Genomic DNA, 15,626 nt, shown 5'->3' on the forward strand with positions numbered 1-15,626 from the left:
TAGATTTGCTTGAAAATTTGACAATAAGTAGTGGATAGTCCAAGGATCAAAATCTATATGATGCCGAAAGACGCTTTTACCATGGGGTAGTTGCCACCTCATCTTGAGGGTGGAATTTTTTTTTTATATTTTGACCGCAAATGCTGGCAAAAATATTCATTATAAGCAAAAAATGTTCATTATACATTTTTTTGATAAAATTAATAGTTTTTGATTTATTAGTTATCGAAGCTGTTAGTTTTATATCGAAAAGATTACCAGATAACGGCAGTTCTGGTAAGTGGCGCAGAAATACACCCCCCTGCACGCGACACTATTATATACACGAAATTTTCAGTTTTATAAATCTGACTGAATTGAAAATTGTGCCAACTCCCAGCTTCAAGTTCAGAAAAAGGCTCACCCATTCATATGTCAACCATCCATTTTGGTCCAAGGGTGTCGATTTTACGGCCCTTCCTATTTAGGGTCTGTTTTTCGTTCTGGTCCCCAAAACTACCAAAAACTTCGAAAATTTAAGTCCGAACTTTGCGGTTTCTAACAGTACTGATCATTAGAATAGAATAGAATAGAAATATGCTTTATTGTCATGAAAAATTGTACAATTTTATCGACAAAGCTTATTAAAAGTCAAGACAACAAAACAATAACAATTCAATTTACTAAAATTACATAAATCGTCAATATATTTACATAAATAACAATAATAATGAAGTTAAACAGAAGTAGTCAATTGCAAAATTTAAGTAAATTGCAAATGCATAGTCTACCTAGTAATTAATAAGTTTAAAAGTTAAGCTGCTGCATATGACACCCAAATATAGACAAAAAAAATGATAATAAAAATACTACTTGTGCAAAGGGTACTGTAATTTCTTAGTTATTGATTAAGAAAATCTTCTACTGAATAATATGGTCTTTCAGATAGGTAGGCTTTTGTCAGTTTACGGAATTTGGGGAAAGATGCTGCAGATTTAAGTTGTAGAGGGAGATGGTTGTAAAGTTTTTTTGCGGAATATAATATAGATTTCATTACTAACTCAGAGGACGGGGTCGGCATATAGACGTCAAACGTAGAATTTCTCGTGAAGTAGTCATGATTAGGTCTTGGTGGAAAGACATGTAGATGTTTACGAATTAAGCAAACAGTTTCTAAAATATACAAAGATGGAAGGGTTAAAATTCTGTGATCTTTGAAGTAACTTCTGCAATGTGTTGTTCTTCTGAGGCCAAACAGATATCTAATTGCTCTTTTTTGTAATTTGAAAATAACATCGAATTGGGCAGCTGTACCAGAACCCCAAAAAGGAAGACCATAACGAAGATGTGACTCGAACAAAGAAAAATATGTTATTTTGGAAGATGCTAAATTGAGTTCATTCGAAACAGATCTTATAGCATAGCAAGCTGAGGATAGTTTCTTCCTTAACAAATCGATATGGTGGGGCCATTTAAGGTTGCTGTCTAAAAAAATACCAAGAAATTTCACAGAATCAACGGTACTGATCTGGCTGTTATTAAGAGGTAAGGGTTGAAGGACTCCTTTATAAGACAATGCTACTGTTTTATCTACGTTAAACGAGAGTAAATTAGAGTCAGACCAGGTTTTTATTGTAAGTAGATCAGAAGTTATAGTAGCATGAAGAGTTGCAATATTTGAGTTGCTCCAAGTGATACTGGTATCATCAGCAAAAAGAAAGATTTTTCCATCGATTTTTAAACTAGTGATGTCATTAATAAAGATAAGGAAAAGTAGAGGACTCAATACTGAACCTTGAGGTACCCCACATACAATGTTTTTGAGACTAGAGTCTGTATCATTTGCTCTAACCAGTTGTTTCCTATCATCCAAGTAAGATTGGAACCAATCTAAAGAAATACCTCGAATTCCGTAGAAATTTAATTTTCTTATCAAAATGTTATGATTTACACAATCAAAAGCTTTGGCGTAGTCACAAAAACGGTGGAGTGTGAAGATTATTGTTCAGTGCTTGATAAACCTCATGTAGTACAGAAAAGATGGCATCAGTGGTGCATTTATTATTTAAAAAGCCGAACTGATTTTGTGATAAAATGTTGTTTTCAACTAGAAAGGACATAAGTCGGGCTTTTATGAGTCTCTCAATAATTTTGGAGAGTACCGGTAGTAGTGCAATAGGTCTATAATTGCAGGTATTAGATATTTGACCACCCTTATGAAGAGGAATAATGATGGCTGTCTTCAGGCACTCTGGAAATTTACCTTTCTCAAAGGAATCATTAATTAGTGAGATGAGGACTTCTAACACATTTTCTGGGAGATTAGAAAAAATTTTTATCGATAGACCATCAGTACTACAGGAGGATTTGCTTTTGATACTATTGATTGTTTGGATCAGTTCAGATTTATCGACTGGTTTTATAAATAATGAATTCGAGACCTTTCTTGAATTAGGGAGATAAGCAATGGGATCTTGTTGTGGCAAAATAGTTGATGTAATATTTTTACTCACATTAACAAAGTATTCATTTAGATTTTCAGGGTCTGGAAGGGAAATTGTTTTAGCAGTGTGGGTTTTATTTCGAAGATCGTTTATTATGGACCAAGTTTCTTTTGCAACACTTTTTGAGCTTCCCAAACGGTTATGGTAGTAGTCTTTTTTAGCTGATTTTATAAGTTTAAGATAGGTTGCCCTGTACTTGGTGATATATTCAGTGATAGAAACGTTGGTAGTAAATTTCCTGATATAGAGAAGAGAACGCATATTCTTACCTTTCCAACGAATGTCTAATTTTGAACATTACCAGAGAACGGCAGTTCTCGCCAGTGGCGCACACCCACACCCCCCTACACGCGACACTATATTATATATACAAAATTTTCGATTTTCTAAATCTGACTGAATTGAAAATTGGGCCAACTCCCATCTTAAAATTCAGAAAAAGACTCACCCATTTATATATCACCATTGACTTTTGTCCAAGGGTGTAGATTTTACGGCCCTTCCTATTTAGGGTCTGTTTTTCGTTCTCGTCCCCAAAACTCCAAAAAAGTTTAAAAATTGAAGTCCAACCTTTGCGGCTTCTAATAGAACTGATCATTACCTTTCCAACGCATGTCTAATTTTGAAAATCGGTGATACCACTCAAAAGCTAAAGAGCTTAGAAATGTGACTCAATTTTTATTTAAAAAAGGGAAAATGTTTGTGGATATGTATGTATGTGTGTTTGAAAGTTAAACCGATTTGATATTTTTTCTCTGTGTTTAAAGAGGGGGTCAGGGCCGATTTAGAACCGGTGTAGTTTGTGACTTTTGACCACCCATAAGCCAGCTATAGGACTTGGTAGGTACAAAACGGCATATTTTTTGGGATATGCCGATATATAATCGGATCAAGAAGAGGCAGGAGAATTGTAAATACATCAAATCAATAGTGTTGACTTAAGCTTTCAAATGGTGTCAAAGCCGTCAGGATCAGACATACACACGGCTCAGTATAGCCGAAAAACTGAAAAACTAAACTTTGAAAATTTTGGTTTTTCGACAATTACTCAACATTTTAACCTACGAATTGCGCCAATAACTTAGCGTTTGTAGAAGGACTCAAGACGAATCTAACGGTGTATACCTCATATCCGGGAAAATTCGAATTTTTAAGTTATAGTATATATATTTTTAAGTTATATTTTTTTCAATCTATTTCGAATAGAAAGAAATCTAGTGTACATTCGATGGACACTAGATCATTTGGGAGATAGTGCGACAAAGGCGACCATTTATAAAGCTTAATGTGTAATCGAGAAACATTGAATTCAACTTCATACATTTAATTTATAAATAACTTTGAAAAACTCCTGATACAAGAATAAAAAACCGCTAAACGCCGTAAAAATGAGTGGCGCATACAATATTTCAGCTACAAAAGATCTGATATGAATATTACGTGGCGCGAAAATGTATTTTCATTATGATGCAAAACAAAATTCTAGTTTTATTTTAAAAGATTTTTCCATAATATTTGCTAAATTTGAACTAAACGCGCCACAAAAGAGTTTCAAAATTCAAACTATCAAAGTTACTCTTTTGTGGCGCGTTTACTTCAAATTTAGCAAATATTATGGAAAAATATTTTAAAATAAAACTAGAATTTTGTTTTGTATCAAATGAAAATCCATTTTCGCGCCACGTAACATTCATATCAGATCTTTTGTAGCTGGAATATTTTATGCGCCACTCATTTTTACGGCGTTTAGCGGTTTTTTATTCTTGTCACATATACAGGCAAGAGATCATCAAAAATAGCCAGATACGTAAAAAAGGAAGGAATAACACCAGCTTTCAGAACTAATAACAACTACGGCAAATACATTAAGACCCATAAGAGCAGAAAGAGAAAGCAATTACAGAGTGGTGTTTACAAACTGGCATGTGGTGACTGTCCAAAAACTTACATCAGTCAAACTGGCAGAACTTTTGACAAACGAATAGCAGAACACAAAAGGGCTTTCAACAATAGAAAAACAGACACTTCTACGTACGCACTTCACCTTCTAGATCTTAATCATTCTTTTAATGAACAGTTTCAAATTCTTCATATTCAAAATAAAGGCCTTAAGCTATCTTTATTAGAATCTATGGAAATTAATAAAATGAAAAATACAGATATAATTCTGAATGACCAACTTGAGAAAACTAGCTCCCTACTCCTCAACCTATTCAGTTAGAGACTTTAAAGTGCAAACACATCCTAAAATAAATCACTTGAGAAAGGCACTCCGTCGAAACAGCTGTAGTCACATAGTTTAAAAATAAATTTGTGGAAGTAACGAAAACAAAAGTTTCAGTGTTTTATTGTTAGATAAAAAAACTTCCATCAAGTAACGGTCGAATCCATCAAATACCAAATCATTGTAAAATCGCTAAAAGTATATTTAAATCACTGGAGGAAAAAAATTAAAAAAAAATATAAAAAAAATTTTTTAGGAAACGCTTTTCTTTAGTTACGAGTGACTAAAGTTAATAATATAAAAAAATCAACTAAAAAGCAAAAAATAAAAAAAAATTCAAACACATTCGTTAAAGAAAAGCGTGGAGCGAAAACCGTTTATTCGATGAAGATGCGCTCCACGCTTTTCTTTAACGAATGTGTTTGAATTTTTTTTTACTTTTTGCTTTTTAGTTGATTTTTTTATATTTTTAACTTTAGTCACTCGTAAATAAAGAAAAGCGTTTCCTAAAAATTTTTTTTATATTTTTTTATTTTTTACTTTTTAGTCTTACAGTTTTCAAACATTAAAATATATCATCATGTTTATTATAATATAAAACATAACATGTCATGATTAACAAACATGAAAATTAGTCGGAATCGGCAAAAAAATTTAATCTCTATTGTTTATTTATGAAGCATAATGTAAACAATTAACGTAAAAAGTGAAATTATGTGTAGTTCATTTAACTAGCTACAATCTCTAAAACTTTCAAGTTTCTTCATTGTAAAAAACAAGGGAATTTAAGCATTTTCCATTAAAATCGTGTTTTTTATTTAAACAATTAATAAACATAAAAAATTTTTTATTGATTATTCGTGTATTGTTCCTGCGAATGCATGTCTGCAAATTTTCATTCATTTTCATTGAAGAAAAGGCAGTCAAATTAACGTCTAAATATTTGACACAAACGATTGAACTAAAGAGAAGTGTTTAATAATAAATTACATACATTCTTCTTTTTTGTCAAATAATTTAATAAAAAAATTATTTTTGGACACCCTGTACAAATAATTATATAGATTTTTATATTACTAAATAAAGAATTGAATGACCTTTCAAATGAGCTATCGCATGTCCCCTATTCTCATTTAAAAAAATCATCGATTACGTCATCGCGCCCAGAAGGATGACGTCACTAGTATGACATATATGCCAAAATATCGTAATTTAAAAATAAAATCGACCTCTTTCGGGATTTTCCCTTAACCCTGGATTGCTACACTTATTTTCTAAACTCAATCTGCTACATCGAGGTACAGTGGTACCCCAAATAAAATCGACCTAAAATATTTATATATGTATGTTTTAAGAACTTATGACAAAAAAATCTTAAGATAACATGCTAAGAATTTATTTTGTATACAAAAATATTTTATTATATTATTATTCACAAGTTTATTTTCATATTTTCTACACCCACTACTGCAAATTGGTGTAACTTACAAACAAGGTTGGGGTACAAGTGTACCCCAGGTAGCATTCCAGGGTTCAAGTGGCCTTTTTACGAAATAACGAATTTATTCCTTTCACTTGCATCGTACTGTATAAACAAATATATGAGTGTTCAAAATTTAAAACTTTATTGTTTATTTATGACGCATAACGTAAACAATTAACGTAAAAAGTGAAATTATGTATAGGTTATATCATTAGCTACCATCCGTAAAAGTTTCAAGTTTCTACATTGTAAAAAACAAGAGAATTTAGGCCTTTTTCCATTAAAATCTTTTTTTTTTTTTATTTAAACAATTAATAAACATAAACAAAAATTCTTTGTTGTCTATTCGTGTATTGTCACCGAGAATGCATATGTCTGCAAATTTTCATTCATTTGCATGGAAGAAAAGGTAGTCAAATTAACATCCAAAGATTTGACGCAATCTATTGAACTAAATAAAAGCGTTTAAAAACCGACTGTTAGGGCTTAAATGTCTTATTTTTATGTTACGCAGAAGTTTACACAAAGTTTCAGACAAATCCTCAACTTTTTTGTCTGAGGGATTTGATATGGAATGTACCAGTAATATTACAAAATAAAAGTGCTTTCTACAAAATCAACTAAAACTAAAAAATAAACAAAAACAAAATACCTGAAATACAGACTTAGCCTTGGCGTTTGGGAATAATATTTCGTTAGCATTTGAAGCAACTACATCACAAGTACTCGCTAACTTAACTAAAATGTCACTTTTAACATCTTGCAGGTTCGCACATTCGTTTTCTATCTAAGGGTAAATAAAATAAGGTAAAATAAATGAAAGCAGTGCAAAACTATAATTAAATAAATTTAAAACAGCAGCTAAATAATAATATTACAATTATTAATATCCAAGCCCCAACAGAAGCAGCAGATGAACTAGAACCCGATCAATTCTATGACCAACTACAAGTAGAATGTGAAAACGTACATAAGAGAGATGCAGTTATAGTCCTGGATGATATGAACGCCAAGATGGGAAAAGAGCCAATATATGCATAATCCTTTGGTAAGTATAGTTTACATGATATTACCAGCAACAGCGGTATAAGAGTGGCACAGTTGGCAATGGCAAATAAACTCAGAGTGGTACTAATAGATGTATTCAAATTGATATAATAATAATAGTCTCCCGTTTTATACCGCTGACGCGGCTTTGGGATTATAGCAGGATAGTCGGCTATATCTAGGACCTACGGTATACCTAAGGTAACAGGGCCAGTGCTACGCTTCAACCGCCTATTATTACCTCTGGTTTCACCCAAGGAACTCATTTTATTCAGCCGAGGTCAAACCTAATAATGTTTGATGAAAGAAAAAAAGCATATTACTGGAACTTTTACTTGCCAGGTGGTCGGAAATGTTCGACACATTTTAACCACATAATGTTTCTACAGTATCTTATTAGAACAAGATATAACATTGTTCTGAAGCTATTTTCTTGTGGCATTTTTACAATTTTAACTATTTAGAATGGGAAATAAGCCACAATATTATTAAAAAATGATTTTTATTAACGTTTCGACGCCCAAATACAAAATAATAGTATTTTGTATTTTGACAACGGCACCCGATTTGGGCGTCGAAACGTTAATAAAAATCATTTTTTAATAATATTGTGGCTTATTTCCCATTCTAAATAGTTAAAATTTAAAAGATATAACATAAACCATACGAAGTGGTAAAATTCGGGAAAGGGTATTACACCTTTAAATTTAAATTAGCGAAGAACGACACGATTTTAGGTCGGGAAGATATAATGAGGCAATCGTTAGAATACAACAAACCGCCATACTTATGTTTCGTGGACCTTAAGAAGGCATTTGACAAGGTCAAATTAAAGGACGTTATCCATTTATTGTATGCAAGAGAGGTACCTGTAGGAATAATTAAAACGATCTAAAATATCTACCAGAACAACACAATAAAAGTAAAAGTAGATGAAGAACTAACAGACCCAATTGAAGCCGGCCATGGGATAAGACAGGGAGACTCCCTGAGTCCTGTATTGTTCAACCAGATCATGGATGAAATAATAAAAAACGTAAGAACAAAAAAAAGGACACCAAATGCGAGAAAAACAACTTATAATCTGCTATGCAGACGACGCAATACTAATTAGACAACACCCCCAAAAAAACGCTTATTTCTCGAGATACTGACCACGGAGAGGTGAATGGCCAATTTTAGTCATACTGTATGTTTTTGATGGTGCTGAAAACGAAAGTGAGGTTTATTTTGAATTTTATGTGGGGGAACATTGTCAAAATCGCAATTTTACTCAAAAAATAAAATCACGTTTTTTTTTTCGTTTACCTCGCTACAAATCTGTTAAATTTTAATATTTTTTTCTGAAATTTTTACAGTATATAGCTATAACATTTCTGAAGACAACGGTACCTGCTTCAAGCTTTTATTCTTATCCTGATAAAGGTTATTAATTTTTCAAAGGAAAAGGTGCGGATTTGTGCATTGCAAAGTTTAATCGCAAAAGTTGTGTGACGAAGTTTAAAATTTAGCTTCTTAATCACGTTTATGTTAAAATAGAGAGTACAAAGAAGTTTTCTGCTAAGTTTTAGATCAAAATGTTTTATAGAACAAAAATAGTGCAACTTTTAACGTCGACATTAGAAATCCCCAATATAACGCTTATTTTTCGAGATACTGACCATGGGTGGTGAATGGCTAATTTTGGTCTTATGTTTAATGTTTTTGACAAATCGCTACAACTCTGGTCCGTTTTAATATTTTTTTCTTAAGTTTCTACACTATATATCGCTCACTTTTTTGAAGACAATGGTTTCTACTTTAAGCTTTTAGTCTTATTCTAGTAAAAGTTATGAATCTTTTAAAGTACAAGGTGCAGATTCGTGAATTGCAAAATTTGAAATATAGATTTTAAAACAAATTCAAAAATAAAACATGACTACAAAGAAGTTTTCTGGAAAGTTTTGGATCAAAATGTTTTATAGAAAACAAATAATGCAACATTTAACATCTACGTTATAAATCCCCAAAATAACGCTAATTTTTCGAGATACTGATCATTGGTGGTGAATGGCTAATTTTGGTCTTACTTTATGTTTTTGATGGTGCTGAAAACGAAAATCAAGTTTATTTTGAATTTTAGGTGGGAGAACATTGTCAAAATCGCAATTTTGCCCTAAAAATAAAAAAATTAAACCACGTTTTTCTTAAAATTAAAAATTGCACCATATTTTTTTTATAACACATCTAGACCTAAATCTCTCCATAAAACTTCTTTGAACTTTATGGTTTGACATAAACGTAATCAAATAGATAAATTTTAAATTTTGTCACTTAGATTTTGCGATTAAACTTTGCAATTCACGAATCTTCACCTTTGATTTTTAAAAATTCATAACTTTCATGAAGAAAAGACTGAAAGACTACAGTTACTTTCATAGTCTTGACAAATGTGAGAAATATCTGCTGTAGAAATTTTAGAAAAAAATATTAAAATGGAACAGAGTTGTAGCGAGTTAAACGTAAAAATTCGTGACAAAAAAATATTAAAATGGAACAGAGTTGTAGCGAGTTAAACGTAAAAATTCGTGACTTCACTTTTTTTCATTTTTAGGTTAAAATTGCGATTTTGACCATGTTCCCTCACATAAAATTCAAAATAAACCTATTTTTCATTGTCAGCACCATCGAAAACAATACCGAAAATAAGACAAAAAATTAGCCATTCACCGCCCATGGTCAGTATCTCGAAAAATAAGCGTTATTTTGGGGATGTATAACGTCTATATTAAAAGTTGCGCCATTTTTTTTCTATTAAATATTTGTAACTAACCTTCCCAGAAAACTTCTTTGTACTCTATGTTTTAACATAAATGTGAATAATAAGATAAATTTTAAATTTTGCCACTCAACTTTGCAATTCACGAATCTGCACCTTGTACTTTAAAAAATTCATAACTTTTACTAGAATAAGACTAAAATCTTAAAACAGATACCGTTGTCTTCAAAAAAGTGAGCAAGATATAGTGTACAAACCTTAGAAAAAAATATTAAAATTGACCAGAGTTGTAGCGGGTTAAACGCAAAAAACGTGATTTCACTTTTTTCATTTTTATAGTAAAATTGCGATTTTGACAATATTCGCCCACCTAAAATTTAAAATAAATTTCATTTTCGTTTTCAGCACCGTCAAAAACATAATACATATAAGACCAAAATTAGCCATTCACCACCCATGGTCAGTATCTCGAAAAATAACCGTTATATTGGGGATTTATAATGTCGATAATTAAAGTTGCACTATTTTTTTTTCTATAAAACATTTTGATCTAAAATTTTCCAGAAAACTTCTTTGTACTCTCTATTTTAACATAAACGTGATTAAAAGGTTAAATTTTAAATTTCGTCACTCAAATTTTTCGATTAAACTTTGCAATGCACAAATCCGCACCTTTTCCTTTGAAAAATTCATAACCGTTGCCAGAATAAGAATTAAAGCTTGAAACAGGTACCGTTGCCTTCACAAATGTTAGAGCTATGTACTGTAAAAATTTCAGAAAAAAAATATTAAAATGGAACCGAGTTGTAGCGAGGTAAACGCAAAAAAACTTGATTTTATTTTTATTTATTTTTAGGGTAAAATTGCGATTTTGAGAATGTTCCCCCACATGATATTCAAAATAAATCTCATTTTCGTTTTCAGCACCATCATAAACATACAGTATGTCTAAAATTGGCCATTCACCTCTCCGTGGTCAGTACCTGGTGGGGCCTGCCGCTAGCCTAAATCTCTCAAAGTGAAGATGATTTACAGCGTATGTTTCACCCTGAACCAATTTAATATAACCGCTAGAAAATTTAACATGTTAATTTCCCCAAAAAAGACTAAATCATGGTTATAACAGTAAATCTAATAAGATTTAAATTAGAGCTGGAGGGTCAGATAATACAACAAGTCATGCAGGTAGAGCCGCAGGTTGCCCGAATGAAAGAATATGGAAAAATAAAAATATCGGAAAAGAAGTGAAAGGCAGAATTTACAAAAACAGTCACCAGACCAATAATGACATACGCGGCAGAAACACGACCTGGGCCCTGAGCACGCCAAGTAGAATTCTATTTTGCTGACGTCACAAAATCGAATTTCATAATGCAAGAATCGACGGCTGCTAGGCAACGTGACGTCACTAAAATAAAATTTTGCGTGCTCCCACTACTGATACAGAAAGGACAAAAAGAATGCTAGAAATAGCACAGATGAAAACACTTCGAAAAATCGATGGTAAGATACTATGGGATACAGCTAGAAGTGCTGATATACGACGGAGATACAAGGTGGACAACATTAATAACTGGGTGAAAAACAGAAGAGTGGAATGGAACGACCAAATAAGCCGAATGACAACAAATAGAGTAGTAAGGACGGCGAGAGACGGTTCCCCAATAGGAAGACGATCAGTGGGAAGACCACGAAAACGATGGAATGACAACTTATTGGAGACACATTGAAAAACAGACACATTCATGTCTACACAAAAAGAAGAAGTAGAAATTTAAATTAGAAGAAAACACAAGTCTGAACATGACACATCAACATCACGGGAAGAAGTGAACATAACATGGAGAATCGGAGAATAAAGAAAACGTAGTCCCCGAAGAAACAAAAAGAATAAAAAGTATAGCAAAGAATAAAAATCACAAACACCAGAAAAAAACAGAAGAGCCACGAAGGAAAGGTATTTGAATTAAGCTAAATAGGAGGCAAAAGAGCCGTGGAGCTAGGAATGCAAATCGATACAATATATTGCTTTGAATACGGTGAACAAGCTGCTCTACTTTATAAACAATTTTTAAGACTAAGATTTAAGATTTAAGAAAAAGATAAAAAATATATAATAGACTTTAAAACTAACATCTAAAAATCTATTTACATCTAATTTTACTATTTGAGTTATCGTACAAAAAATGAAACATAAAAATTCGACAAACCTCTGATAATATAGTCTTTCTATCCCTCTCCAACTTCTCTCGTTTGAATATAAGATCCTTTTCCTTCTCTTCTAATTCTAATTCTTTCTGCCGTTGCTGGGTCGCTAGATTTCGCCAATCGTCTTGCAATTGCCGAGTCTAAAAACAAAATAAAGCAAAGTAAAAGATGGTTTTTGCTTGCTTTCGATTCAGAGGGATGCACAATCCCTGGACAGCTGTTTCTGCCTTATAGGCTTCCTCAGCAGAGCTGCGACTTTTACAATTTATAAGACAGCAGACAACGAATATAGAAAACAAAAAGGAATGTGACTGCATATAGTGGAGTCCTTTTTGTTTTCTATAATCGTCGTCTGCTGTCTTATAAATTGTAAAAGTCGCAGACTAAGGATGTACCAGAAAGAATTTCCAACAAGAAAAGTTTCAGATTTAAATAATTATTTACCATTTTAATTTTTATTACAATGGTGGGTTCTGTATCTGAGACTTTTCAGTTCATTTAAGAGATGTCGCTGAATTGCATAACAATGTGGATTTCAAATGATCTTTGAAATTTACCTTAAATAGATGGGCTGGCTCGTTTTCGCTTCAGAGGTGTGCACGCTAGCTCTGCTGAGGAAGCCTATAAGGCAGAAACAGCTCTCCAGGGATTGTGCATCCCTGTGAATCAAAAGCAAGCAAAAACCATCTTTTACGTTTCTATCCTTACTCAGATTTGAGTACTAGGAAGTTTCTTTCTGTCATTTTCCTAGACGAATGAAAACGAAATGTGACTGCTTATAGTGGAGCCCTTTTTGTTTTCTATATTCGTCGTCTGCTTTCTTATAAATTGTAAAAGTCGCAGATTAAGGATGTACCAGAAAGAATTTCCAACAAGAAAAGTTTCAGATTTAAATAATTATTTACCATTTTAATTTTTATTATAATGGTGGGTGCTGTATCTGAGACTTTTCAGTTCATTTAAGAGATGTCGCTGAATTGCATAACAATGTGGATTTCAAATGATCTTTGAAATTTACCTTAAATAGATGGGCTGGCTCGTTTTCGCTTCAGAGGTGTGCACGCTAGCTCTGCTGAGGAAGCCTATAAGGCAGAAACAGCTCTCCAGGGATTGTGCATCCCTCTGAATCAAACGCAAGCAAAAACCATCTTTTACGTTTCTATCCTTACTCAGATTTGAGTACTAGGAAGTTTCTTTCTGTCATTTTCCTAGACGAATGAAAACGAAATGTGACTGCTTATAGTGGAGCCCTTTTTGTTTTCTATATTCGTCGTCTGCTTTCTTATAAATTGTAAAAGTCGCAGATTAAGGATGTACCAGAAAGAATTTCCAACAAGAAAAGTTTCAGATTTAAATAATTATTTACTATTTTAATTTTTATTATAATGGTGGATTCTGTATCATGAGACTTTTCAGTTCACAAAATAAAGCGTTGAATATATTATATTAATCTACTTGGAAAGCAACAAACAAGAATTAAAAAGATTTTCATCTTACCTGCTCCTCAAATTCTTTTTTCACCATCATTTTCTCCGCCTCTAACTTCGCTTGAGCTTCCTCTAAACTCTTTTTCCTTTTTTCGAATATTTCTTGTTTTCTTTCAAAGGCAACTTGCTCCTTTTCAAACTGCACCTTTTCTTTTTCGAAATTCAGCCGCTGATTTTCTATTTCTATTTTTACCTCGTTCTTATCATCGTCCGCATTCCTGTAAATACATTAAATAAGCCAGCAATCTCAATACAATAATAAAAGTTAGTAAATTGTCGAAATTATTAGAAAAACTATATTTCGTCGCCTTAACCTTAAAGTGTTAACCTGCTAAGACCACATTTGAGCCAAAATGAGTTTTTACCATCTTCATAATAGTATTAATTTAGTCTATCGATTAGTTAAACAGTCAAGTCACATTTTTTATCTAAAACCTAAAATGTTGTATGATTTGTACACCAGCTAACTCCGATTGCTTTGATTTTCCCGCGTAAGCACAGCTATAAGTCCTTGACAGTCATGCATTTATATAGTAAAACTTGGCTTGACAAGTACACGCTTTGCTCGGTGTCAGTTTTTCCTATTATAGTTTTATAATTATTTGAGTGATTTATTGAAGGTAAGTGTACAGCTGGTTCCTAAAAAAACTGATACGACTGTTAGTAAGATTTGATCATTTTGAGCAGTGTATGATTGATCTGACATTATATTATATTTATTATAACAGACAGATAATAAAATAAACAAACAGTCATTTTTTGAGGTTGAAGTTATCTGACACATTTTAAGATTTGGCAGTGACAGTATGTAAATAATAAGTATTTATCCTTCAAAATATAATAAATTAAATATAATTAAACTCATATTCATTATATCACACCTCATCAAAAGCTTTTTACAAGAACATAGTCAGCGATTTTGATATGGCTTAGAGCCAGACTACATCAAGATCGCCTATAAATCGTGCTGGTAATTGCCTTACAGCGAGACCAAAAACAAAAAGAAGAAGAAGAAGAAAGTACACTGCTCAATTTTCTACAAAATACGCTTAAGAGTCGTATCAGTTTTTTTTGGAACCAGCTGTACATGTGTATTAAATGATTAATTTTTGTTAAGTTTTTAAAAAAAGGTTTTTATTAATAATCTGTAACGACCAAAAGGCATCGGAACCGAAAAAAGAAATCGAGACGAAAAGGGGACTTTAGAATATTTTCTACCGGTTCAAGAAGAAAGTTTTAGAGTGTGCAGAACCATGTTTCTTAATACTGTTGTATTAAGAAACGCTGGTCGCTGGACAATTCTTAGCTGGAAAAGTTCTTATGGAGTATGTGCTCCAAGCATTGTACGCAAGTCGACCAATGGGGTGGCGCCTTTCAAAGATCGCCGTGAATGCTTGCTGCAATTTTTAGATTCGTTACCGGTTATGGAGTCACATTATTGCAGGTCAACATCTCAAAAAAATATCTTTTGGCTGGATGGCAGTCTCGGCAAAGTGTTTACGAATTGTATGTCAAGGATTGGTGCAAATCGAGGAAAGAAGAGCCCCTTTCGATAGCATCGTTTTCTAAAACCTTCGATGAAAAGAACTTTGCACTTTTCCGCCCTAAAAAAGATGAACGTGAAAAGTGTGTGAGCTATAGGGTTGGACAACTTTCGGAAGAAGAATTTAACAGTCACATACAGAGGAAAGTAGAAACAAGAGAAGAAAAAGAGAAAGATAAAAAGGAGAAACAAAATGTTTTCACAGCAGATTTGCAAGCCGTGTTGATGGCACCAAAATCAAAAGTTTCCACATTATACTACAAAACAAAGCTACATAATCTCTGTTTCTATAACTTAGTGAATTCCGATGCCTATTGTTTTATATGGAACGAATGTGAAGGAGGTCTTGGTTCTGAGGAGTTTGCAAGTATTTGGATGTATTTCATAGAACAG

The 15,626-nt window shown here is 32.6% G+C and overlaps 1 protein-coding gene across 3 annotated transcripts in view; it reads right to left on the reverse strand.

Annotated features, from left to right (window-relative positions):
* The window catches only part of LOC126879789 (kinesin-like protein Klp98A), a 193,770-nt gene that overhangs the window by 86,481 nt on the left and 91,663 nt on the right, over positions 1 to 15,626 (reverse strand). For all 3 annotated transcript variants that reach the window (XM_050643048.1, XM_050643051.1, XM_050643049.1), the window contains exons 11-13: positions 13,701 to 13,908; positions 12,206 to 12,343; positions 6,843 to 6,977 (exon numbers count right to left, since the gene is read on the reverse strand). In XM_050643048.1, the coding sequence (XP_050499005.1) occupies positions 6,843 to 6,977; positions 12,206 to 12,343; positions 13,701 to 13,908 (481 nt within the window). The remainder of the gene's footprint in view (positions 1 to 6,842; positions 6,978 to 12,205; positions 12,344 to 13,700; positions 13,909 to 15,626) is intronic.

Source organism: Diabrotica virgifera, chromosome 2 (assembly GCF_917563875.1).
Source record: "Diabrotica virgifera virgifera chromosome 2, PGI_DIABVI_V3a".
In the NCBI taxonomy this organism is placed as follows: Eukaryota; Metazoa; Arthropoda; class Insecta; order Coleoptera; family Chrysomelidae; genus Diabrotica; species Diabrotica virgifera.